This window comes from Nelumbo nucifera, chromosome 4 (assembly GCF_055504915.1).
Source record: "Nelumbo nucifera cultivar China Antique chromosome 4, China Antique-T2T, whole genome shotgun sequence".
NCBI lineage: Eukaryota > Viridiplantae > Streptophyta > Magnoliopsida > Proteales > Nelumbonaceae > Nelumbo > Nelumbo nucifera.
Window position 1 is genome coordinate 80,954,915 of NC_142652.1, and position 27,178 is coordinate 80,982,092.

The 27,178-nt window shown below is 39.1% G+C and overlaps 3 protein-coding genes across 4 annotated transcripts; all 3 read right to left on the reverse strand.

Annotated features, from left to right (window-relative positions):
* Window positions 1-1,860: 1,860 nt before the first annotated feature.
* Window positions 1,861-4,531, reverse strand: LOC104606208 (uncharacterized). 2 transcript variants are annotated; one of them, XM_010271300.3, is made up of 3 exons: window positions 4,282-4,531; window positions 2,754-4,153; window positions 1,861-2,469 (listed from the first exon to the last, which is right to left on the reverse strand). In XM_010271300.3, exons 2-3 carry the CDS (start codon window positions 4,122-4,124, stop codon window positions 2,296-2,298), a joined length of 1,545 nt encoding a protein of 514 aa, XP_010269602.1. In that variant the 5' UTR covers window positions 4,125-4,153; window positions 4,282-4,531; the 3' UTR covers window positions 1,861-2,295. The 2 variants fall into 2 exon arrangements, with proteins under 2 accessions (XP_010269602.1, XP_010269601.1); XM_010271299.3 differs by having other exon boundaries at window positions 2,754-4,530.
* Window positions 4,532-15,162: 10,631 nt separating this feature from the next.
* LOC104606207 (multiple organellar RNA editing factor 3, mitochondrial-like) lies at window positions 15,163-16,657 on the reverse strand. The gene is made up of 4 exons (XM_010271298.3): window positions 16,064-16,657; window positions 15,871-15,968; window positions 15,715-15,780; window positions 15,163-15,597 (listed from the first exon to the last, which is right to left on the reverse strand). The coding sequence occupies exons 1-4, from the start codon at window positions 16,420-16,422 to the stop codon at window positions 15,374-15,376; spliced, it is 747 nt and encodes a 248-aa protein (XP_010269600.1). The 5' UTR covers window positions 16,423-16,657; the 3' UTR covers window positions 15,163-15,373.
* A 3,752-nt stretch (window positions 16,658-20,409) lies between these two features.
* On the reverse strand, window positions 20,410-22,412 carry LOC104606249 (exopolygalacturonase-like). The gene is made up of 5 exons (XM_088903601.1): window positions 22,109-22,412; window positions 21,706-22,020; window positions 21,336-21,625; window positions 20,990-21,218; window positions 20,410-20,883 (listed from the first exon to the last, which is right to left on the reverse strand). Exons 1-5 carry the CDS (start codon window positions 22,280-22,282, stop codon window positions 20,650-20,652), a joined length of 1,242 nt encoding a protein of 413 aa, XP_088759727.1. The 5' UTR covers window positions 22,283-22,412; the 3' UTR covers window positions 20,410-20,649.
* Window positions 22,413-27,178: the final 4,766 nt, after the last annotated feature.

The window sequence follows — 27,178 nt, forward strand, 5'->3', positions numbered from 1 at the left end:
TAAAACTTTTGCTAAACCTTCATGAATGCCATTTAGGTTAAAAGGAAAATCCTATTAAATGGTTGTAATGTCAATATGTTATATAAAATAGAGTGTTGGACAATAAAGAAACAACATATTTAGAAAATGAGTGTAGTAGAAATGCAAATGGTAAGATAATTAAATGATTAAAAAAACTAGAAAGGATGGGATCAGGAATGAAGTTATCTATAGAAACCTAAGAATAGTTCCACTAAGTGATAAAATGAAAAAGAATAGGTTAAGATAGTTTGGTCAAGTGCATAGAAAACCACCAACAACTCTAGTACGAAGAAGTGATTTGTTACAAGTGAATAAATTAACAATGGTTTGGCCAAGTGCATAAAAAGGACATGGATATCTAGAAGTAGTGAGAATTGATTTAAGCACTAATAAATTAACAATGGATATGATTTTAAATAGAACAGATTGATGAAATGGGATTCATATAGCCGACCCCATATATAGTTGGGATAAGGCATGGATGATGATGATTTTTATTATTTGATTTATAACCTTATAGATTAACCTGTTTGACCCAAATGGCTGAACCACTGACTGTGATTATGGCACAGTTCCGTTTACCAGTGTGTTTTTTACAAAAAAACCGACTCGGAGAACGAATCTCTCAGGGGTCTGGTTCCCGGGTCAAACGGTCCAACCATTCGAACAAACGGTCGGCCTATTCTGACAAAAAAATAAAAAAATAAAAAACGATTAAAACCGTTCGAACAGTTAACCACCTGGGTCAGTAGTTTGTTGACCAAAATCAACAGTTTTTGAGAAAAATCTAATTTTGGAGAAAAACAGAACCAGTCACCTGATCTGTTCCCAGTTTTTCCGGTCCGACCGTCTGGTCCTGTTTTGAAAACCATGGTTTTTTAAGCCACATGATTCTCATCGGCCCTCAGCTCATTTTGTTTCCTTGGTTTTCCTTGTTTTATAAAAGCTTCGTCTATGTGCCAAATGTCTCTTGGATCTCATTCAATTGCTCACCATTAGCCCAATAGTCGTCCACATTAATTGGCTTAGACTTGCCAAATGGAAAGAAAGTAACAGTAGAAACAGGTTCAGCCATATTGAGCACCACCACAACATTGACATGACAAAAGCATGTAGCAGCAGGATTCAGAATAAGCATTGTCTAAAAGTCCAAACAAATAAACCGGCATCCTTTTTTCTCCTGCTGCTTTAAATTGGAACATACTCCAAAAGGCATCCGATGCAATTCATTCTACTGATCCACTTATACAGTGACTGAAATATTTTCTTACTGCTCAAACCAGTTTGAACTTTGAAATTGATAAGAATCAAATGCCCCTTCTCACATGCTTATAGGACTCTATTTACGAGTTGAAAATCATTGCTCTTCTCTCCTCACCATGTCATCCACCGGACTATCCTTAGGTTATGTATGGTTTGATAGAAATTAAGAGAGAAACAGAAAGTTGAGGGAACTTTAGCAAAAATCCTTCAAACTTTATCTCAACTTTCTGTTTTTCTCTTATTTTCTATCAAACTAAACACAACCTCAATCATAATTAATGTTTCCATCCCAAATTTCATAGTTCTCAATGTGTCAGTGATCCATCTCAATATCCTTATCTAATATGATGAGTGAAGAAATGAATAATGAATGTGAGCAAAAATCCCCAACCAGCAAATATAGTAGATATTAATATACATCTAAATTACAAAGTAATTCACAATAGTTGTTGAAGTTGAAAAAGATAAAAGGTGTGAAGCTGAAGAAAAAGATAATATTATGAAACCCAATACATGAGATATTTATAATGTCAACATTTTTTTAAAGCCGCAAAGGATCTCAAAAAAAATGTTATAAAGCAACTATAAGGATATGCATTTCTTTCGCCCATATATCTGTTTACAGGATCATATTGAATGCATTTGCAAGAAAGAAGATGTCAAGAGTACGCTAAAGAAGTGAGGGGGGATACAGGCATCAGCCTTTCCTACTCTCTACTACTATGAAGTTATTAAAAAAGAAAGACAAACAAAAGAATGTTATCTCTAGTCATAATCAATACAGAAAACTTGATAAAGCACATCAAAGATGATGCACATAAATTCCTCTCTGAGGACAAAATCATCAGCAGATAACCCAAGCTTCCAAGTAAAAAAGGTATTTGTTTCATTTCGTTTCTATGCTCGAGATGGATTCTAGGTAAAGAAAACAAAACTAATGCATCTTATACCTAAATGGGAAAAGACAGAATAAAAATTGTCCAATCCAAAGTTCAAGGGGAGAGATATTCTCTAGTCAGCCAGTTTGGTTAAACGGTGAATGGTACTTCTTGCAATCCTGTTAGCAGGGTCGATCTTCAGAACTGTCCTCAAGTCTTCTGCCCCGAGTTTGTATTTTTCAGTGCTCTCATACAGGAGTGCACGTTGTATTAGAACAGAAACATTTTCCCTATCATGTTCTAGCACCTGTAAAACAAAAATGTAGTTAGTATGATTTACCCACCTCAGCAAAACATTTTTGCTATCATTTCTTAAAGCAGTGTCACGGCCATACAACCACTTTGTTCACTAATGGAAATAGTAGATAGCTGAAATTAAGTTGTTTAAAAGTTTCAAAGAAGCCTATCAGTAAGAGAGCAAGGAACCTCAAGATTTTCTGATTTCATCTAATTAACTTGATTATTGGCCATCCAAGAATTATAGCCCAAACAGAGAGTTCTTACATGTAGAAAATGAGACAATGTCCATACCTTTGAGCAATCAACGACTGCTTTCTTGTACTCCCCAACTTCTTTGTAGCATGAAGCTCTGCACGACAAAACCTCCATGGTGGCAGCACTGTCCCCAGTCTTCTCTAGAAGAGCTACTGCCCAAGACAGCCACTTAATGGCATCAGGAAACTGCCCCTGCTTGTAATTATCCAATCCCTTCTGCTTTGCAGCCAAAGCTGTAACTCCAGCAGGTGGGGGTGGGAGACCTTCAAGCTCTGTTGTACTACCCGCATCACCTCCTCCAAACTCTGAACCCAAGCCCCAGTCATCAACATCAGAAAATGGTTGATTTTCGACACCCTCAAGTGCTGTTGGAGCTGCAGAAGTGGAATTTGAAGATGATGGGAATAAGACATTAAACGGATCATCGCTGGTGGCTTGAGGAGGCTGCTTCTTCTGAGAAGCAAATCCTTGCCTGGGAATGCCATAATTATCAAAATTCGATGTAGAACCAGAGCTTGACCCCATGGAGTTATTACTGGTTGCAGGAAAAGCAGTGGGCGGGAACGAGTGGCTGTTTGATTTGGAAGCACGTTGGAAATCTCCAAATGAACAGTCGCTGGCACAAGAATCGGTATGGCTGCTTGCGGTTGCGGTTGAATTGATGTTTTCAGTCGGCTTAGACCCAAAATCCACCAAAGATGCAAATGGGTCATTATTGGAGCTTGCAGGGGCTCCATCTCCACTTCTAATCGCTGTCTGGTTATTATAATTCATACCGTTGATGATGTTATTCTTGTTGTACTGATTGCTAGCGGTAGAATAACTACCGAAATTGTCAGCAGATCCCAAATTGGTATTCCTCATGGGAGCATTGGCTTTGGGAAGCGAATCGGCCATGCTCCCCATCGAGAAAGATTTCTTCGTCTGTGCGGTTGTGGGCGCTGCTGCATTCTTCAAAGAAACATTAGTATTGCTCTTGGCCTGCCCGAAAGCCGAACCAACGAGATCTCCGAACAAATTAGGATTCTTTTCCTGTAATCCTAATCCTAAACAGGAGGTAGGACCTGAAGAAGGGGCGGTGGAAGCCCAACTCTTTCCGAAGATATCTCCCACCATGGAAGTAGTTGAGTTGGACAGAGTTGAGGAAGGCTGGTGAGTCCATGAAGGTTTGTTTGGGGCCCACGAAGAGGGTTGTCTGGGCTGCGTGGACGACGACCAGGCAGTAGTCGTAGCAGAAGAAGAGGAAGAAGGAAAAGAATAAGAAGATGTGTACTGTTGCTTCTGATCGTTTAGAGATCGAGGGCGATTGCTGGAGGGTTCAGAACTCGGACCGAAATCGAATTGGTAGTTGTTGAGAGAAACCGATCCTCCTTGCGGATTACTGGGTCTTCCGAAGTTAGAATTCATGGTTCGCTCCGCCAGTCCGGTAGATAGATCTGAGACGGAGAGACGAAAGCTAGATATCCAAAATCAAAACGCCATAGAAGTTTTATCGTGGAGAGTTGCAGAGGATGGTGGAAGAGAGAAGAAGCAAATGGGAGAGACGGTAGAGGGTAACCCCTACCTCGGACTCAATGAAATGAGATGTGGCTGGACGAGATAGCTAGTGATCCGGGAAGAGAGAAAAGCTTGCCAATGCTTGGTCGGGCCTGTTTGATGCCGAACACCACGCGGGGCTTCTCTCTTCTTTTTCTTCTTCTTCTTCTTCTTCTTCTTCGTCTTCTTAATTCCTCAACTATATGAAACGTCAGATCATAAGGCTTTTATCTACCTACAACTGTAAATGATTCAAACTTCGTATCCACTCACTTTGGTATGGTACGACAGCTGCTGGTACAATTTACACCAAATCTCAGATATGCTTTTTCATAATCAGAAATTGACACATCAGCAACTGTATACCAAATCATAAACTGACGTGTTTATTTTTCATTTAGGTTGTGTTGGATTGCATGACACATCAGCCGAACTCCTTGTGGACGGGACCTTTTAATTTTTATTTTGTTCTCGTTCATGAGACATGCGGATATTCATTCCAACGTGGATGGTACGGCCACGATATATTCTAAACAACGACCGTTCATTTTCAATTAATACTGCAACTTCGGCCAGGTTAGCCCGCCGGATCGAGTTAGGGTTATGATTGAGATTTATGAATCCGAATTTACTTCGGGTTAGGTTAGAGTTGACCCTTTGGTAATTTGATTCAACCCAAATTCAAATTTATAGTACATATTATATATAAATATATGTTATATATATTGATCATACATTGATTTTTTTAGATGCATAATAGTTATATAACCACTACCACACATTATCATTTATTTCATTTAATATAATCACTTCACTTAATTCTAATGGAAATACTAAAATCTTGATAACATATTTTATGTTTTCTGAATATTTTATTCTTTATTTCCTCTTTGTTGTTTGCCACCCATATCTTGCTACCCATAAAAGATCTATTATAAGTCATCATAATAAACTATAGTCATTTCAAACACTTTTTTTTTCTGAATTTTGTATTTAAAGAACTAATAAAAACATCAACAAACAAATACAAATAAAACATAGGATTAATACATGTAATGAAAGTTGAGTTAAGATCTAAGATTAAGAAGTTCTACAAGATTTTTAGGGATGAGAAGAAGGTAGGGTTGGGCCCAACCCGAGCCCAGTCCAACCCGAAGGTGACTTTGGGTTGGCATGGATTGGGTAAGGAATTTAGTTAGGGTTAGGGTTAGGGTTGGGTAGATCGGATTGAAGGTTGGGTTGGGGGTTTAGAACTTAGGGTTGGGCTAGGGTTGGCCTCAACCCGACCTAATCCAGCCCGACTTGCAGCCCTATTTTCAATATATCGTCTAAAATGCCATTCATTCGATTTGTCAAGGTTTTTAAGTTTATTTTTATTTTGATTTTATTTTATCTATATATTATTTTATTTGTAAAATAATTTTAATGTTTAAAGATAGTATTATGATAATTTTTAACATTGAACCATCTTCATTATTTTTTATTAATAAAAAAATATTTAAAGATAAAAGAGTAATTTCTTTTAAATTATTTTTATTACCTTTTTTGTTAATAAAATGATTTTCTATTATTAGATAAATTCATATTCTATACATTTTGTTCTCTAATATTTGACATATCCATTAAATACATACTGTTGTTTTATTTTATCTATTACTATTTTATATTATTTTTTAATTTATTTTGGACTTAAAATATAAGAAATTTTCATCATAATTGATTGTATAAATTATCTCATAAGTTGTATGTGAAGTGTATGAAATCAATCTTTTTTATGGTTATTTTATTTTATCCATTACTATTTTATATTATTTTTTAATTTATTTTGGAGTTAAAATATAAGAAATTTTCATTCATAATTGATTGTATAAATTATCTCATAAATTGTATGTGAAATGTATAGAATCAATCTTTTTGGTATTTGGTGTTATGCACCATTAATAACTTCCCCCTGACCCCTTTTTCCCTAAAGTGCTGGTTGTGGGATTTGATTATGTATCAACGCTAGAACATAAGGTTTTTAAAACTGAACCAGACAACGAACCGTTCAGGGGCCTAGTTCCCAGGTCGAACGACCCGACCATTTGAATTGAATGAACAACCCGTTCTAACAAAAAATTATAAATGGCCAAAAACCGTTGAACGATTTGATTGCTCGGGTCAGCGGTTTGCTGACCAAATCAATAGTTTTTGGCCAAAAGACGGTTTTGGGGTAAAATGGAACTAGTCATGTGACCAGTTCCGAGTTTTTCTGGTTCGATCGTCTAGTCCGGTTGGTTTATGGAATCAATCCACATCATACTTGTAGAACACCCCCTTAGGCTGCGTTTGTTGATATTTTGTACTCTAAGAAGAAAGCATTAACGTACCTATTTTTTTATACAATTTTGTGCTCTTCATAATTTTGCCTTTTGACCAAAGTTTAAGGAATTAGAGCATTTAATGATGGGGCCCACACTTTGCACCAATTTCAAACAAGATGAGTACAAAAAATGGTTTAAAAATGTGAACCGAATTTGCATTCATGAACCGAAAAGAAAGTAATTATGTAGAGTACATATTTGTGTTTGCATCGCAACCAAACGTAGCTTTAGGTATACAATTTGAATCCACACATTTTGTCCATAGTTTAGAATAGTTATACATATCACTATGATGTGGATTGATCCTTACACCAATTTCGAAACCACATTAAAACACCCCTTAGTTTACTAGCAATTGGTATACATATTTCTTTGCAATTTGGGTTGAGTCCAAATGTACTAATCACATAATTTCAGGTTGCCACTTGTACAAAAGAATGTGGCATGTACGGGGATGGGTATTAAGTAGGAATGACAATGGGGCAGGTTTGGAGCGGGGCATCCCCCCATCCCCGCCCCGAAGTCACGATACCTTGCCCCATACCCGCCCCGTCCCCGGTGGCGAGGTGGGGCATCCATTCCCCATCGGGGACGGGGAATCCCCGAATTTTCCCTGCTCCAAGGCAATTACTTAAAAAATATCTATTTTATGGACAATTTATACATAGGATATAGGAATTTGGGGGTATTTTAGAATTGAATTATAATGCTTTAGGGGTAATTCAAAAATAAAATTATGGGATCCTAGGATTTTAAAAATTTAGGGAAAACTTAGAGATATTTTAAATATCAATATTAAACGTAGAGATATTTTACTAATTTACCTTCGGGTTCGGGGTGAGTTTGGGGAATTATATACAAAACCCGTCCTCGCCCCGTACCTGGTTCAGGGAAAAAATTATTTTCCCCGTCCCTGCCTCGTCCTTGTTTAGGGTCGGGGAAAACCTGCTCCGTTCGGGGTGGGGCGGGTAACCGATTTTACGGGGGAAATTACCATCCCTAGTATTAAGCCTTTCATCAGTTAGCTCCCAAAAATAAATTTCATTTCAGTTATAAAAATACCTTTCCTCCCATCTTCTTCTCAGAACAATATTCATTGCTTGAAACCCTATTTAGGGCCTATTTGGTTCGCAGTTAGAATTGGAATCTAAATCGAAATAACAAAATCCTTTGGAATTAGAATCAAAATGGTCTATCACGATAATCTGTTTGGTTTAGACAAAGGTTCAAAATACTAATATGCCTGGTATGCTGGTAGGGGCATATTGGGTGAATCGATACTATTTTTTTTACTTTTTTTTTTATTTTTTCTTAAACCGGTTCAGGGGGCCGGTTTAGGGCTCCTCCACCCCTTGAATTGGTCAGACTCCCGATACACCCACTATAGGGGCGTATCAAAGGGGTCCTGGAATGATACGTATTGATACGGGCCGATACGTGTCGATACTTTGAACCTTGCTATGAGAATGGGATTTGAAATCAGTAGGAATGAGATTTCATTCCCAAGGGAGGGGTGTGGAATGGCCATTCCCTCAAATGGGGGAATGCCATTGTAGCAGAAATGGGAATGGATTCCAATTTCGCTCAACCAAACAGTTGGAACCGAAATAGCCCATTTTGATTTTAGACCCCTATTCCCGGGAGCCAAACGGGGCCTTAACCTCTTTTCCCTCCCTTTCTTGTTCTAGCCTTATCTTCTCGGGGCTTGTTTAGTTCATAGGAATAGGGGACCAGAATCAGAATCGGAATGGGCCATCCTGATTCCAACTGTTTGGTTGGGTAGATTCAGAATTCTATTCACATTCTTGCTGAAATGACATTCCCCTTAAATGGTCATTCCCTCCCCCTCCTCTGGGAATGAAATTCCATTCCAACTAATTACAACTCCCATTCTAATTTCTGTCTAAACCAAATAAGTGAGAGAAACATTCCAATTCCAATAGTAAACCAAACGAACCCTCATTTTGGAACCCGATTATTCCCAATATTATCAACTACTGTCGTGCTGCTATCATTGGCACTTACTACAGGTGAGTCTCTTAACAGAAATGATTTTCTGCTCTCTTGGTCGAATTGAGTAATAAGGTGCTCTTTTTTTCTTGAGAATAAACTACAATGCATAATAAACCAGAAATATAAAAAACAAGCAAGTCCTCCACAAACGCTGGAGGCTCATGCCAAATACAAGGATTAACGAAACGACAAGAAGCCCTAGCTAAGCTGTGGGCCACGGTGTTAGCTTTCCTTTTCACACAAGCCACCGAGAAGTTTACACCTTGCTGTAACAACGAGGAACACTCATGAACGAGGGAGCCAAATTCGGACAAGTCCGAAGTTGGAGCATGAAGGGCTTTCCATACTACCAAGGCATCAGTTTCAAAAACCACATTCTGGATATCCATGCTGGTCACCCATTTAATTGCTGCTATATGGGCCATTACTTCCCCTTCTTTTGAAACGAATAGACCAAGAACTGTGGACGTGTAACCTTTCACGAAAGCACCAAGTTCATCACGTATAACTATCCCAAACCTAGTGAGGTTACTGCTCGTGAAAGAGGCAGCATCAACATTACATTTGAAGGAACTAGGAGGGGGGGGGGGCACGCCAATTACCGTCACCTTGATGGTTAAGATTAATGACCATGCCCAACCGCTTTTGTATTTGAGCTTGCTTCCAATCATGGAGAAGCTGCAAAACAGCATGATTAGGCAGCTTAAAATTATTCCTCCACAACTTGGAGTTACGTTGAGACCAGATGTTCCACAAAACCATGCAAGCACATCCGGACTTGTCATAATCAATTTCTACTAAAAACTCAAGAAGACAATCAGCAAAAGAGGCGTGATTCGACACATTTACGCTGATGCCAGCCTTAGACCAACAAGCTTGAGCATACGAACATGATAACAAGACATGGCTCAGACTTTCAACGTTAGTATTACAGAGATGACAGGAAGTATCTAATTGGATGCCACGCCTAGCAAGCTGGTCTTTACAAGGAAAACACTCCCTACAAACCCGCTAAACAAAGCTCTTCAATTTATGCGGAATAGGAAGCTTCCACAGCTTATCCCATCCACCCGAAATAACAGCATGAGAGATAATGGTATTAAGATCCCTTGCAACCCTATATCCTGACTTTACTGAATATACCCCATTTGGTGAGAAATGTCAAATTAGTCGGTCCTCTTGACTAGCATAAGACAAGGGAATATTCAAAATTGCACTAGCATCCCTTGGTCCGAAAAGCTCGTGAATCATTTCAACATCCCATTCCTTGTGGCCTTGAATCCATAGGTCTGAAACCACAATATCTTCAAGCCCCTCAACTCTAGGCGAATCAACCTTAAAATTGCCCATCTCCTTAAGCCATGGATCATCCCACACACAGATATGCTGCTCATTCCCAATTCTCCACCTACAACCCTTCTCCAAAACAATGCGAGAATGCTAGATGCTTTTCCAAGTATAACTTGGATTATGCCCTCATTGGGCTGCTAGAAAATCCCCCCTGGGGGAGTATTTACCCTTGAAAATACAAAAAACAAGAGCATCTGGGTTGGAAAGGATATTCCAACCTTGCTTCGCAAGCATTGCTAAGTTGAAAGCTTGCATATCTCTAAACCCCATACCACCCTCTTCCTTCCTTACACAAAGCTTATCCCATCTAAGCCATTTAATGCCCCCGCCATTAGAGTTGGAATTACCCCACCAAAATGAGTTCATCATTCTCTCCAACTCTTTGCTAAGAGAGATAGGAATCATAAGGGTACTCATGCAATAGGAGGGGACATCTTGAGCCACAGATTTAATTAAAATCTCATTACCCGCACGAGACAAAAGCTTACTCTTCCAACCCTGCAATCTCTGCCATAGACAATCCCTGATAAATCTGAAGACTTCCTTCTTCTTCCTACCTATCAGAGGTGCTCTTTTTTTTTTAATCATTTCTTATCTATAATATTCCCTTCTTGGTCAAATTGGTGGTTGATACTTTTTTTTCTTTTCACAGGTCTGAGCCAATAGAATGAAAACGTCTACATCCCAACTCCCAACACAGCTTCCAACTTTTGCCAAGGTCCAACCAAAATTGATGATACCATTACCGGTTGATTAATTATAAGTTCTTCCGGTATCATATCATAGTCCAACTCCAACCAACAATTAAATAGATGATGAGATCCACAGTTTTAGCATGTAAACTATAGCATGGCCCGACCCCATCAGATGAAGCAGATTATTTGAGAATTGGGCCATCTAATCGCTACTGTGGGTGTCAGTGGAATGCTTCATGAAAACCCGTTTGCAATTTTGAAAAGGGAAAATTTCATTTCACCATCTTGAACTTTGGGGGTAGTGTCAAGTTAGTATCCAAATTTTCGAACGTGTTATTGCAATACCTAAACTTTAAAAAAGTGTCAAATTAGTCTCTACTGTTAATCAACCGTCAGTTATTTGTTGAAAATGTCAAAACTATCCTTTAAAAGAAGACACTGTTCATTGTCTTCTACCTTGAAGCTGAACTGGTTGAGGTGTTTGAGATTCTAGACAAATGAGGTCATTGTCTTCTACCTTTAGATCTGAAACACATTCTTTTCTAGTTATTTCTTTGCTTTCAGTTATTGTTTCTCTATCATATTTCATGTTTTTTCTCTATTTTTCTTTGAAGATAATCGGTTCAGTTTCAAGATAAAAGATAATGAACAGTGCCTTCTTTTAAAGAATAGTTTTGACATTTTCAACAAATAACTAACAGTTGGTTAATGGTAGAAACTAACTTGACACTTTTTGAAAGTTTAGGTATTGCAATAACATGTTAAAAAATTCAGGTACTAACTTGACACTACCCCCAAAATCAGGGTACTAAAGTGAAATTTTCCCCTTTAAAAATCCATCAACCTCAAGTGGCATTCACAAAAATCAATATAAGGAATGGATGACCATGTCATAAAAAACTGATCAGGCAATAAAAACTCTTGGAGCTTAGAAGCAGTGATCAGGCAATAAAAATCAATCCCTCAATACTGCTACACAAAACTGAGCAACCAACCAAGGAGCTTAGAAGCAGTGAAAAAACAACAAACCTGAAAAACAGGGCTTATATATGCTAATTTTACTTAGAGTCCTTCGTTTGAGTAGATCAGGTAACGACAATAAATGGCCCTAGAACATTTTCATTGCATACTGGTTGATTGTGGACCTGATTTTCTGGTTGGTTAATCTTGTTCACATCTCACAAGAGATTTTTAATGTGATTATATCTGTAGATCAGATTGACTGGTGCCGCCTCATTGCGCTGCAAGCTAGCTTTCATGACGTTATTGAAGACCCAAAAGCTCTAAGGGTCCGTTTGGTTTGCAGGAATAGGGGTTTGGAATCAAAATCAGAATGAGCTATTCTGATTCCAATTGTTTGGTTGGACAGAATCGGAATCCCATTCCCATTCTTGCTGGAATGACATTCCCCTATTTGGGAAATGGCCATTCCCTACACCTTCTTCAGGAATAAAATCTCATTCTTACTGATTTTAATTTTCATTCCCATTCTTGTCTGAACCAAACAGACTATGGGAATAGACCATTCCGATTCCGATTCCGGAGAATTTCGATTCCGACTATAAACCAAACGGACCCTAAGTTCTGCTTGATTTGATTTGGACTGAGTACTACTTGCCAGGCTTCTTTGCACCTACTGATGAGGGTCGGTGATTGGGTCTGGGCCATTTGCATCCTTGGTGAGTTTTTTTGACTTGGACACATTTAAGCTTCAATTTCTTGTGTTGTCTTTTCTGTCCTGGTGACGGAGTGATGGACTGATGGGTCGACCACTTCTACTATCAGGAAGTTCACTTTGCTAGTGGATCAGCTTGATTGATGGTGGTGTTAGTCACTGTGGGTTTTGAAATTTAACCAGTAGGTCTGGGGGCAGTGGAGACACAGAAAGGAAAGCTTGTATCCGTTGGCATGAGACATATAGGCTCTTAAGAAGACAGTGTTAGAATCTTTAGTGGCAATAGGAACCTACAAGTGGGGTACAAGACCAACGTTTGATAAAATGGAAAAAATGCAAAATGAGTCCAAGCTCCCAGAACAGATACAGTTACAGGACAGTGAAATAAATTCATTTCAATGACAACCCCATTGCTAAAAGCAATGTAGTCTGCAAAAAACCTATGATGCCTGTACCCGAGAGCACCAGGTGTGACCAAGCAAGATCAAGTTAAGCAGCAGACATGGAAATTTTACCTGTGTTCTTAATCTGTGAATATAAACTTGTTTTTCTTTGTCGTGTTTGTGTTCTTAGTTGCCATTCATATTTCATTTATTGACAATCATTATTAAGATCTATTCCCTCTGTCCTGTTAAATGTTATCCCCATTAAAATTGCTAGATGAGTTGGAATTGCAACATCAGCCTTATATATGACAGATTTTATTTTGTTTTTTTAGTTAAGAGGTTAAAATGTAGATTAATCTGAATAATAAGTGAAAATACATAAGTTGTGCAAGTTCAAAAAAAAAAAATAGTCTAAGGATGGCAAGGAGTTGGGTTAATCAGCTGGCTCCGTCTCTGTCTGGCAGATTCACTTCTATGAGGTGGTTTTGTGTACTAATGGGGTTGAGGTTGAGTATGGGGTTCAATGAACTGAACATGTGGAGAACCACCTAAGAGTCAGGTTAACATCTTCCTATACCACCATGATTCATTCATGGAGTCAGGGCTGGTCTTATTAAACACTTCCTACTTTCACGGGGTGGGGGATTCATTCACTTGTTTGATATCTACGAGGCCAAACCTATTTCCGACTTATTCAGTAACACAAGTGAGGATTAGGACTTAATATGTCCAGCCTTGCTTTTCCAGGGATTATGCAAATTATACATACAAATGTCAAAGAAAAACTAGTAAATAATGGTTTGATTTCTGTTTTACATAATTCCCTAAACTGTTTTACCTAAACATTTGGCCAGAGAAACTGAAAGTAGAAATAAAGTGGAGATGGAAAAAAAAAGGCAAGAAACCAGAAAAAAATTCTTGCTTTTGGTTGCAAGGAGATGATATAAAAGAAATTTTAAGGGAAACAATTGGTCCCTACCAAACAAAAACTGCAGGCCAAGGGGGATGATGTTAGAAAAAAAGGTTTACATATGGAAGGATTCCATGCTAATCTAGATCCAAGTACGAGCTTACATGAAATGACTTGTATCTGCATCCAAGTCAGGTTCATCCATAGGTATTCGTATATGATCCGGGATACAATGAATCTGACTCATCAATCATACATGGACTTGACTGGGATTGGTATACTTTACCTGGTATATCATATCTATGTATCATAAGGCCACACTTTTGCATTCTCTACCATCCTGAAGGAAGGAAAGATTTCAACTACCATGCCCATAGCCATAGGCATCTAGATTCAGTGATTCACTCTCTTAACTTTAGGAAGGATACATGTTTCTTCACTTGGTTTTGGAAAGCTTTTTTCAGGTCTCAATCATGAAGAAGAAACCCTTTCTAAATCACCATCTTCTCAAGCAAGTGGGGTACGAGTGAGAGAAATACATGCATACTAAGGAATTATTGCCTAATCATAACCGATCATAGAAAGGACATATCCTTCAATCAACAGCCATGGTTGCTTAAATCTGCTCAGCTGGCATCCTGGCACTACATTTCTCTTCATTGAGAAACTGTTAAAAATGTAAAAAAATTAATAAAAATAGAAAAAAATATGGCTTTTCCATCCACATATTCAACCTACAACCTTGTCCTCTTACATCCCAACCCAACAACTTTATCACAAGGCCAAAGCTATAAAATAGCCAAGTGGCAAAGACATGGTTCCTAACAAGGGTTTTGCTTGGAAGACAAGATTAAAAGTATGATTCAAGCATTGCATGTTGAAACATTGCTAGAAGAAACTTTAATAGAAATTCTTACAAAAACACAGAAAGAGAACAGGATAGAAAAGAAGGGATATGGCCATGCTGTTGAAGTCCCTCTACCCTAATGGACCTAAACCCATAGTTGGATTCCCATCATAACCAAAGAAAAGAGTCTTGCTTATGGGGCAGAATAAGATTTTTCCCCCAATCCATAACAAGAGGTGCAAAGAAAGCTTAATAAGTTGCTTCAATCATCCATGACAATTAAACAAACTGAAATAAGCAATATGATGTCACTAATCCTTTAACAAAGGAAACAAAGATAACCCTTAAATGATGTGTGAACAAAAGGCAAATCCAATAAGAATAGACAGGTTATAATTTATAAACATTTAAATGGAGCAGAGGTTTATATGCTTAACTTGGTTTGGTTTAATAACTTAATAGGTTCTTATACTAATGGGGACACAGAAAGAGAAAGGACTGTAGAATAAAGATGAAACTACCACAAAAACCAAATAAGTTCCAAAAAACACAGTGAATTAGAGGCATTGACAAACCCTAACGGAATATAGTTTGTATCAGTTATTGTCACAAAGATCCATATTTGTTGTTGACATGTAACAACTAGAAAAAGCATGCCATAGAAAAGATCTACAGAATATTCACAATTCTGACCATCCTAGAAAAAATAATGTCATGCTACATTTATGTTCCACAATCTTCATGAAGTACAGTTCGTAATGCAAGGGAGACCCTCGTCAATAAATCAAAAGTTACAAATTTTTCGAATCTTAATTCAATTCTCTAAGTTCACCACTTTGGTAAGCCAATAGTGAAACCTCATGCAGTGCTCTTCTGAAGTCTCATTGATTTAGTGACTCACTCTGCAATGGATCATGTGCTGGTTGATTTGTAGGTTCTCTCCGATCTTGTGCCCAGCTGTTTCTTTGCATTGGTTCTCTTCTTTCAACCTGCATTGTTTCACGGCGTCTATCATATCGTGGTCGAGGTCTGCTTCTGGTTTGTTGTCTCTCGTTGAACCAGAACTGTGGTCTATGAATGACTTTTCCATCGATAAATAAATCCCCTAATGAACAATCAAGAAAAAAAAACGATGAGAAAATTGGACAAATTTATAAGTTTAACTCCGAAGGCATTTCATTTCACAACTAAAGAGCACATTTCGTGAAAACGGAAAACCAACCTCCATAATCTTTGTTCGGCACATCAAGGTATGAATCCGGCAATACCCAAAGAACACCAGGTAGCCCTAATTCGCCACAGTAGACGGAATAGAAAGAAGTTAAAAATTAAGAAATGAAAACCACTCTTAAACCCTAAACCTTAGGTTGTATTATACCTTTAACTTTGTAAGAGAGCTCTTCCGATATCAGAGCACCGAAGCCCGTATAAGTAGTCGTGCAAACCGAATAGATTTTCTTCTTCGCCTCCTCTTCGCTAATGACCCAATCAGCAGAAGATGATAAACAACATCGCAAGAGAAGAAAATCGAAGAATCATAAAATCGAGATCAAAGAATACGCAGAAGGTACCTTCCAACGATTGCGGTCAGGGTCTTGACGTATGTGGCAATCATCTCGTCTTCGGAGGGTTTAGGGTCGTTGGGGAATTCCATGACGATGAGCCAATGCTCATAGTCGCAGCCGTCGAGGAGGATTGTCTCTTTAGGGGGTCTGTTGCTCCAGTTCGGAGAAGGGTCGTTCAAGGGCGAATACCCCGACCCAGATGTTTTCGACCTAGTCAAAATTGTTCTTGGCTCGGGAGAGAGTAACTGTTGCTGCTTGTCGAGCACTGCCAGTGGGAACCGAGAACGAACAGAAGACAACGACGATGAGGATTTAAGAGTTCGAGAGAGAAGAGATGTAAGACTTCGCCGCGTCAAGTGCGCCATATTAGCTTTCCCTGCTATCCCGTTTACCTGCGCGGTCACCCTTCTTCAGCTTCTGTTCTGTCTATTGAGGCCGAGGGTTTTCAGTTTTTCTTTCTCAACACCCGACTCCTTCGTGTACGCACGCGCGTGTGCGTCTGACGGTGGAGTCCGCATCTCCTGCACACACAAAACTCTGCCCACGTCTACCCACATGGCAGCGATACATAGAGAACATTTCATTGTGGGTAAACGTGGGCAGGTGATCTGGAATCCTGACGGTGGAGGTTAGCAAAATAGGGGTGTCAATTGGACTGGATTTTGTTCAATCCGATCCAGTCCAATGTGAATTCATTATAAATGGATCAGGTTCAATTTAATCCAATGAATGTTTTAGATCAATTTGAACCGGTCCAATTCAATATCTAGACCATCTAATATGTTCAAATTCATTTTGATTTAGATTGGTTTCAACCTAAACCCGATCAATTAATACATGTATTCTTATGTTATATCAATGGACTAGATATTGGTTTGATCCAACCTAATCCAATATAAATTTATATGAACAGACCAGGTCCAATCCAATATATCTTGTTGATCCGTCCAATCTGTCCAAATTAATTTTGGACTAGATGGAGTCCAACCCAAAACCAGTCCATTGACACCCTTACAAACAGCAAATTAACACCCATTGAATGATTATGGGTCGTGACGATTTGGCCTAGATCAAATTTTGGCCGACCCAGCCCACAGGCTAAGCTTCCTATATCCAAGTTTATATATATGAGGCTTTGGATATATAAGATTTAGTCTGTGGGTCGGGCCAATCAAAACTATCACGATGAGAAATGGGGGTGAGGGAGCTAAAATATTGGGAACTCCAAAGAATGTGAATGTGATAAATGACCTGCTTAATCAATATTAAAAGCTATGGTCCAACGTTTACATGGTGGAATAAAAGGAAGGACAATAGTCTAGTTAGAAAATTATTTGATACAAGCTTTACAAATTCGGAGTGGTTAGATCTGTACCTAGAGGCTGCAAATCTTAACCTAGCATTGGGGGACCTCATCACCTCCCAATTATCCTGTACTTAATCCCAATATTGACAAGTACAAGAAACCCTTTAAATTCGAAGAAATGTGGACTTTCTCACGAGGGGTGTGAAAAAAATAATTGAGGAGGTATGGACAAAAGGAACATTAGGCTCCGTTTGGTTTGTGAGAAGATTTGAATGAGATGGAATGGAAAAGTGTAAAAGTTTAACTTTCCATTGTTTAGTTTTATACGGGAAAAAGAGTAGAAAAATTAACCAACACAAAACAGAGTCCACCCTGCTAGTCTCAAAGGACCTACCTCCTACGAAACTGGAATCAACGGATTACTTGTTGGTTTCGGAGACTTCTTTTGAACATCAATCCGTAGAGTTCTCGAAGGTTCAATTTTAGAGCTAGTTTTGCTCGGAGGTTCAATCCGGAGAGATCAAACAAAACGTAGATACCCATTGCCACTCCACCTGTCGCCTAAATTGCAGTTAGAAAGCAGAAACCCAACCTACCGCCATGGAAGAGAAAGAGAAGAAGAAACAGAGTGGCTGCACTGGATTTCATCCCCAGGGATCAACCTATGCTCACCGCAAAGTTCTCGGAAATAGATCCTCATCAGATCCTACTTTTGTTATGTTTGTGCCTTGAATTTTTTGTGGCGACCCATTTCATGAATCTGCTCCAAATTAATTTGAGAAAAACACAAAGACAAAATTTCATAGTGGTTTGTGGTGGATGCGTAGGGCTTGGGCCATGTCCCCGTGGCGGTATGGATCTGACCCATATTCATCTTATAGTTCCGAACCGAATATGAAGAGTCATGTATTTCGGGGGTTTTCTCTCTTATATACAGAAGTCTGAGTCTTGTGAGAGAGGAGTAAGACATTGGGTGTATTTTGGGCTAAGGGTTTTTCTATAAAAGCACAACTCTGTATTTCTTCTCCATTACCTATTATATAGTGGATTTCTGTTCCTCATTCCCTCGTGGACACAGGCTATAAGCCGAACCACATAAATCTATGTATTCTCTGTGCTTGTTTTCTCTTTATCTCTGTTTTATTTTCGCTGGAGTGCCATTTTGAATCTGTTTTCTTGATGTTTTTCTGCAACAACTTTCAAGTCGATCTCCGACGTCAAAGGAGTTCCTACGCCTCCTTGCTCGGAATAACGCCCACCTCTAGAGTTCCTACGCCTCCTTGCTCTGCCACCCACTAACGCCAACCGTAACTCAACTTTCAGTATTGTTACGGACATTCCTGGCACAGGTTTGAGACCCCGAAGCCAGTTATCGGATCCTACTTTCAGAGAAATCGTGGGGTATGGGACCCCGAAGCCAGTTATCGAGATCCACAGGATTGTCTTCATTCTGTTCAAGCAAACAGGGAGGCAAACAGTGAAGCCTCCGGCTTCAAGAGACTACTTCAACTCAAGGAAGTTCTCGGAAGAGAACGGCCTGGGGCTCCCAGTAGCTGCAGTTTACTTCAACGCACAGAGAGAAACTGCAGCTAGATGACGATGAAGAAGAAGAAGCTCATCCCTCTTCGGAGGTTCGTCATCAAGGATGCCCGGTGAATGCCTTGGTGAAGAAGAAGCCCATCCCCCTTCTTCAAACGGATGAAGCGAGTTTTCTCAAGTTTTTCCACCAGCGTCGCACATTGGCTGGTTAATGAGTTTAAAATGGTCTTACGGCAAGATGGGCCTATGAGACCCTTGCCCATTTAGTTCCTACCAAGTACCAACTCAACAGATTGGGCGTAAAATGCAAACCCAGCTATAACTGCAACTTCTGATGAGGCATTGTGAATAATCCAACATAGCTATGTGGTTTTCTAAGGCATACATATTGATGAACATCATCTACCACACACCACACCAATAGCATTATCTTAATGGGCTACACTCGAAATTAGGGGGGCCGGGTGTCAATTAGATGGGTTTGGTCCAATCAGATCCAGTCCAATGTCAGTTCATTATAAATGGACCAAGTCCAATTCAATTCAATGAATATTTTGGACCATTTTGATCGGTCTGATTCAATGTCTAAACCGTCTAATCTGATTAAATTCATTTTGATTTAGATTGGTTTCAACCCAAACCTGATCCATAACACTTATACTCGAAATGATTCATTTTAATTTTCAACCATTTGGATGGATAGAATCAGAATCTGATTTTCATTCAGGGTGGAATGTTGTTCTTCCATTTAATGGAATAGCCATTCCCTCCCCCTCCCCTGAGAATAAAAATCCATTCTAGTCAGTTTTGATTCCCATTTCAACCTGAAACAAAAAGATGGGGGAATACACACAACATTCCTATTCTGATTCTGAAGGATTTCAATTACAATTTTGATTCCAATTCTATCTGTAAACAAAACAAAAAAGGTTGGAGAGACCAATTACCCAGTTAGGGCTTTGGTTGGTTATTCTGTTCTTGTATATAGATATTTTTTTTTTCGTTCGCATTGATCTAAATACGCAGAAATTGTGTCTGAGTCTGACCTCTTATATGGTTGTATCTTCCCTTTAATATTGATTAATATTTATTTCTAAGTTAATTAGGTTGATATGTTTTGATGTTTACTTTGAGTGAATCTTCAGCCCAAAAGTTACTTTTGATTTAATCACCTCGCTAATTAGTTAGGGTCCGTTTGGTTTGCAGTTGGATTCAGAATCAAAATCCCTTGAAATCTGAATCAGAATATGGTTTATTCTCATAGTTTGTTTGGTTAAGAGAGGAATTAGAATCTAAATTGGAATAAGTCAAAATGGGATTTCATTCCCAAGAGAAGGGGAAAGAATGGCATTTCCCTCAAATGGGGGAATACCATTCCAGCAGTAATAGGAATAGTATTCCAATTCCACCCAACCAAATAGTTGGACCCATTCTAGTTCCGATTCCAGACCCTATACATTCCTGTGAACCAAACGGGCCCTTAGAGTTGATGAAGAAATTCTGAAAGTTTTTGAAAACCGAAATTGGTTTGATTTTCCCACCAGTGCCATACATAATACATTATATAAGGCAAGCGTCTCCACCCATACAATACAAGTTTGCGGTACAAATACATATGCAACAGTAGAGTATGACGCTTGTCATGGTGTGGAGCTTCAGTATTAGCTGGGTACAGAGGGTAAACCAAGGGAAGAGAGGATTTAATTAATTAGTTAATTAATACAATTGATCAGATAGAGAGGTCAATTTATCTGCAAGGAGCTGGCATCTGGGTTCCCCCGAAGTCTGGTTGAGCATTAGAACACAAGGCCAAGGGAGCCAAATCATCGGGTTTGGTGCTGTTGTATTTCAAATCTATGTCGAACAGTTGAACGTCCTCACAGGGCAACTGTTCGCTGCACGCGATATTGACTGCAACCTTTGATGCCGAGGTGCCTCTGATATTCTTGAAATGAACATCGCTGATCTTTACACGAGATGGCTGCCGGCCGGAAAATAAAACAGAATCAATCAGTGGTTCCGACTTCTGAGTGATGAGTATATATAGTAAATAAAAAACAAATGCAATTATCAGCCATTTTCGTTACCTCATTTATTTTGCAGGAAGATACCGGGCAGTAGAGTTGATCTATGATGATGGGGTTACGAACATTGTTCATGATAATGTCCTCAAATCGAAGCTTTGAAGCCTGGCTGGGCGGGGATCCAGGCCAGGTTTTAATCCTAACACCATTGTCGGTGTTTGTGAGCGTGCAGTTCTTGACTGTGATTCCTTTTACATCCTTCTCGTCTGGATACTTGCCAAGGCTACCCACACTGTATGTTGTGGTGTAAATCAAATCAGAGATACGAAATGTGAGAATTGGGATGTTATGTTATGTGGGTGTTGGCTTGTAATTAATAGCCAAGGATCAATCAAAACTGATTAATTACCTAATGCCGTGACCTGGGCCACAGGTGATACGGGCGATGGAGATATTGGTTGAGCCTTGGCCGATAGAGATGCAGTCATCCCCGGTTGCAATGTAAGACTTAGATATCCTGACGTCAATGGAGCTGCTGATGTGAATACCATCCGTGTTGGGGCTATCTTCAGGGGCTGTGATATGGAGATCGTGTGCTCTGAAGTTTTCGCAATGGTTAATTGCTATATGGAACGATTTGCTATTGACGGAGTTGATCCGACGAACGTTTGCATTCTTCACGGAGCTGAATTTTATAGACTGCAACGATATTCATCAACACGATTAATTGTTTCTTTTCCTTTTCATTTAAATTCTTTTCCTGAATCCTTAATCCTTACCATGGGAAGAATCTGGCAGTCGGGGTTCTTCTCACAGTCGTTGTATTGCCAGACTGCAGCACCTTGACCATCAAAGGTTCCTCCTCCGGTAAGAATCAACCCGTTCAATGATTCAAAAGAGATCCATTCAGCAGATGGGTATTCACTGACATCTGATACTGCTTTAACAGTTCCCTTCACTTGAACAATTATGGGAATTGGGCTGTTGCATGGTCCTGTAAAGAACACCTGCCCAACTAAGAATGTCCCTGTTGGGATGACCAGCCTTGCCTTTCCCCCCCAATGGCAAGCAGCAATCCATGCCTTCATGAATGCCTGCACCCAATAACCATGAATAAACAACATCCATGAATAAACATCATTCATCGCCATTGCCAAAACCAAAATCTTTGATTATTATTACCTGGGTACTCTCCTTTTTCCCGTTGGGATGAGCGCCAAAATGTACGACGTTAAAAACTGAAGTAGTAATAGGTCCCTCAACTGCAACTGCACCATTGCTCACGCATGAGACTGAAACTAAACAAAACAAGACAATAGCAACCTTCAGCTTCAGGGTTATTCTTCCTATCTCCATTAATTGATGATCAGCGGAAAATTAACCAACTTAATAACTAAACCCTCTCTATCTTATTCTCTTCCTTCTCTTCCTCTTGTTTTAAACCTACAGTACCCACGCTCCTGATGGGCACTGGTGGGCGGAATGCTCTTGCCATGTTTCAATTATTTATACCTTGTTTTCAGTAACCGTCTCCCGCTATTGTTAAAAGTTAAAAACTATCTATAGACTATGCTCGTCCCTCCTAAATGTAGCCATGGTTGCCCAGCTTCCCCTAAATTTAGTGGGGATTTGTTCTTCCCAGGCTCAATCTTCCCTAAAATCTCTCCCTTCCCATCACCCCCACTACCTTGTAACCACCGAATTCACTACCGGTTTTGCACCAAGAAAACGGATTCTCAACTCTCATACCCGCCAATCATCGCCATTTGAACCTTGAAGGGACAAAGGTTCTGATCGCGTCCGTGATTTCTTTTTTAATCTCTGTGTAATAAATTTTAAATCTCCCGCTATGTATGGAACCCTGAATTTGATGATCCAACTTACACAATCCCACCCTTTTCAGTGTTCTTCTCAGTTCTCAATCCTCCTTCTCTGCACCTACATTTGTTTTTATCTGAATGCTAATTTCTTTCTTAATTAGGACATGGGAGGACGACAAGGTAGGCTGTCCTGCTGGATCGAGAGATTCGGGCTTTCACATTGAATTTTGTGAGGCTCCATTTGCCGCACCATTCAGACACCCAAATCCAGCCAATCATAGACTTCACTTCATGCTCGGATATGTAACCAAGCCTCAAGATCAGCCCAAGAAGAGAGAGAGTGTTTGTTTCAGGACATCTTTAGAAAGTTTCCTAGGTTGCGTTTGGGAGTGCTTATTCAAGAAGTGCTTGATTAAAATCCCACATAAAAAGGAAAAACACTCCCAAATAGGGGTGGATTCGAGCTGAGCCAACCCCAATAGTACCAGGTTCAAGCTCGGCTTGAGACTATTCTACAAGTTTCGAGCTCAAGCTTGAGCTCGGTTCGAGCCAGAACCTTGAGCTCGAGCTCGGCTCGTTTTATATTTTATAAAAATAAAAATTATATATAATTTTTTTATTTTATATTTAAAAAATTAAGAATTATAATAATTAATAATTATAATATTTTTATTATATATGTATTATTTTCTATAATTTTATTATATATATATATATATATATATATATATATCTATATATATATTCGAGCCGGCTCGCGAGTCTCACAAGCCAAGCTCTAGTAGGCTCGAGCTTGGCTGAAACCGAGCCGAGCCGAGCTCGAGAAGCTCATGAAAAACTCGGCTTGTTGCCACCCCTACTCCCAAATGCAGTCATATTGTGTTTAAGTTACAATACCTAATCTCAATCTCTTATTCTCTTATTAATGTATAGCCCCACTATTTTATACAAGTATAGGTGTTAATGGGTCCAATTAAAGACTTACCTTTGGGCTTTCATGTGCGGTAAAACCTACTTTAGAACCATGCTTTTTAGGCTTAGTTTGGAAAGAGTATAAATGCAAATATCTACATGTATAGTACAAAACAATGTTTAGAAATTAGGTTCGTTTTTTGTTAAGTTATTTACTCGGGTAAATGTAATTACCTGTGTAAGTTTTTCCTGAGAAACACTTACTCAGGTAAGTGCATTTACCCATGTTCTTTTATTTCCTAGGTAAATAAAGCAATGATTATTTTATCCATAGAAATCTATTATTAAAAGAGACATTTTTGTCCCATTCAAGTGTTGGCAATTTTTCCCCTAGGTGGGAAAATTATTTACCCACTTAGGAGATGGGTATCACTTTCCTGGGTATGTGATACATAGAAAAATAAACTTTCCTTGATCCCCACATAAAGCTAAAAAAATAACATGGGATTCTTGGCCAATGAGAACCAAAATCCCATTGACCAATTTTCCTCCCTCTCCAAATCCAAAAAAGAACGCCCCCTTAATATAAAATACATGTTTTTGCACTACATACATTTTATTTGTACTCTTCTTGAACTCAGCCTACTTTTTTAAAACACAATCTAAAATTGTACTTGATTACACCGATCAGTAATCAAACTGTTGGTTCATGTAACCTGAAAAATGATTTTTGGGCCAATTTTTTAGTTTTTAATTTTAAAGTATCACAGACTGTTATCTTTGGATTGGATGGTTGAATTGTTGACTCGGAAACCAGTGGCCAAAGTAGTTTCAGTTCTAGGTCAGTTTTTAAAACATTGTGTTTCACTTAAAAACGTTTTTACTAAGGGAAAATATTAAATTATAAAAAGATTTTTTTTTTTAATTTTGGCTAACTCCTTTTTTACTTTGAAGTATAGATAATCTCCTTAAAAGGGAAACATCAAATTATGTTACAATTGTATCAGCGATATGAAAAAGGACATAATAATTGAGAAAATGTAATTTTGGTGAAGTATTTTATGGGAGAAAATGAAATCTGCCAAGAATTTTCATATAAAAGTTATTTATAGACCCATTTAATTTGTCCAGTTGATTCCCTTGATCAAAAGGGTAAAAATGTTATACCCTTAATTTTCAAGTAAATTTTTGTTTTTTAATCTTGATTTTCAAGTAAGTTTTTTTTTTTTTTTAATGCTCCATTGGGCTATACAACAGGGGAGAGCTCATCTGGTCATCCCCAAACCAATATTCAGGGGTGCAACTTGCACGGTCCCAACCTGAGCCTGGATTAATACAGCCCATAATTTCATACGGCTTGGATTTGGATTTCTCGTTTCTCGTCATCAAGTTGGAGCTGAGCTTAAAACATAGGACTTTTTACTTTTTCGGGTTGGGTAAGTCCTTAGTAGCCCAAACCCAGTCGAAACTTATCCCAATTCAAGGCCGAACCAATTAGTTTGTTAATCCAAATCTAACCTGAGTGAGTCAAATTTTAATACGGGCTTAACTTGTGCTGGGTAGTTCAAGCTTGACCTTGGGTTTGGGCTTTAAGCCCAATTGTTAGGATTGAGCCTGAACCCAGCCCAGCCTGCCTGACTTACCAATCGTTTGAACTTACCAATCAGCCAATTGGTAAGTATCAGATCCCAAGTCTCTGATACTTACCAATCAGCCAATTGGCACCTTACAATGTCCAAGCGTTTGAAGCCTCCTGGGATGGAGATGTAAATACATATACCAGAGCCCAGAGGGGAGAAAAAAAATGTAATATATATTATGCATTTGGAGAGCTTTTTATTTTTGGTATCTGTGATGTGGTTTTGGCCCAGACCGTAATGGCAGGATTCTAACGTGGACCCAGGCAGTGGGGTTAGTGGAGAGGCTGTCATTCCGTGAGCCCAAATCTACTGAAAGTAAAAAAATAAAAAAAAATAAAAAAATAAAATTGTACAATCAGTCTTAAGAGTGAGTCCGGATTTCCTACCCATGATAACTCTATCCACATCTACCCATATAGTATCGCAGTCACACATAGAGAACATCTTATCCTCTTACATGTTATTATGCATAGGGAGATGTTCCCAATGCACAGAGGTAGTATTTTGTGGGTAGACATGGGTAAAGTTCTAGTGGGTAAGAGATCCAGAGCAGAACACATGATCTAACTGCACATGTCTCTTATACATGTATATTAAATTTATAAGGAGATGTTCCTAATATGCAACTAGCTAGATGTTGTGCTCTTAGAGTATTTGCATGATTTAAGGTGCCAACAAGTAGAAGTGTAAAGTGGGTTGTGTTGGGCACGACACGACCCGTGGGCCGTTATGGGCTGTGCTGCCCTCCCCAGTGAAAAATTTGGGGGTCGGCCCGGTACGGCCCACGGCCTAGGCCCGTGTGGGCTCGTGCCGTGCTGCGGGCCGGACTGGCTTGTGGGATGAGTCTTGGGTCAGGTCGGGCTGGCCCATGGACCTAAAACCCCAGGCCCAACACGGCCCACATGATCGTGCCGAGCCTGACACGGCCCGTGGACCATCGTGCAGGGACAATCCAAGTTTGTGCCGAACTGCAAGTGACATGACCCAATTTACACCTCTACCAACAAGCTGATTGATAAGGTCTCCTACTCGTCGTAGCAGAGACTTGGGATCGAATCCCGCCTACACCTGGGTTAGGGGATGGGCTACCCCATCGTGTAGCACTTCCAAAAAAGATATAAAAAATCCTTAATAGTACCTTAAAATTTGATGGTTGTGTCAAGTAAATCCCCTAACTTCAAAATGTGACTTTCAAAATGTGCCTCTCTGGTACACTCAACTTTCAAATCGTGTCTAAGATTCCTACCATTACTTGATCATTAATCAATCCCATCACGTGACATTAGGTGCATATTAAATAATTTCAAAATAATAAATTTATGTTTTATGATATTTTTCTGACCATTTTAAAGTTTGGAACAATACAAAGACACGTTCTAAAGTTTGAAGACTGACGAACTAAAAGGGAGGGATGCCAATTGCCAAATGACCCAACTGAAAGAATAATAACTTTGGCTCCTACACGGCTACACCTGTTTGGAGGAATGCATCCAATCAAGTGCTTAATTTTAGGGTTCAGGATTTAGTATAAAAATTATATATTTTTTGATAAAATAATATAGGTGGTCGCCTGGTCGGTCGACCATTCCTTCTCGCTTTGCATGCCTTTATCCTTGATCGTTTCAGATCAAACTAAGTAAGAAACTGTAACAAAAACATGGCTGGTAGCTCAAACTTTCATATTACAGAGGCGTTGAGTCATCCAAAGAGATTCTTACATCAGAAGATGATTCAACTTTGAGACTCAAAAAGGTACAACTCAGTACGATATATAAAGCCTAAGTTTTCACAGAGAGGAAGGATGGAGGAGTAAGAAGAGAGCCTAGTAATTCTTACAAAGCGGTATCTTGGTACAGTAATCAGAAGTAGCCAAATATCTA

What these genes read in the sequence shown, in the direction of transcription:
- LOC104606207 (XM_010271298.3), bottom strand. Translation starts at nt 16,422, where the DNA reads ATGGCGCACTTGACGCGGCGAAGTCTTACATCTCTTCTCTCTCGAACT. An exon ending in GCTCTCTTACAAAGTTAAAG is followed by an intron (nt 15,781 to 15,870) that starts GTATAATACAAC and finishes GTGGCGAATTAG; the next exon opens with GGCTACCTGGTGTTCTTTGG. An exon ending in GCCGAACAAAGATTATGGAG is followed by an intron (nt 15,598 to 15,714) that starts GTTGGTTTTCCG and finishes ATTGTTCATTAG; the next exon opens with GGGATTTATTTATCGATGGA.
- LOC104606208 (XM_010271300.3), bottom strand. Translation starts at nt 4,124, where the DNA reads ATGAATTCTAACTTCGGAAGACCCAGTAATCCGCAAGGAGGATCGGTT. An exon ending in CAGTCGTTGATTGCTCAAAG is followed by an intron (nt 2,470 to 2,753) that starts GTATGGACATTG and finishes TTTGTTTTACAG; the next exon opens with GTGCTAGAACATGATAGGGA.
- LOC104606249 (XM_088903601.1), bottom strand. Translation starts at nt 22,282, where the DNA reads ATGGAGATAGGAAGAATAACCCTGAAGCTGAAGGTTGCTATTGTCTTG. An exon ending in GGAAAAAGGAGAGTACCCAG is followed by an intron (nt 22,021 to 22,108) that starts GTAATAATAATC and finishes TATTGGGTGCAG; the next exon opens with GCATTCATGAAGGCATGGAT. An exon ending in CTTCCTGCAAAATAAATGAG is followed by an intron (nt 20,884 to 20,989) that starts GTAACGAAAATG and finishes TCCGGCCGGCAG; the next exon opens with CCATCTCGTGTAAAGATCAG.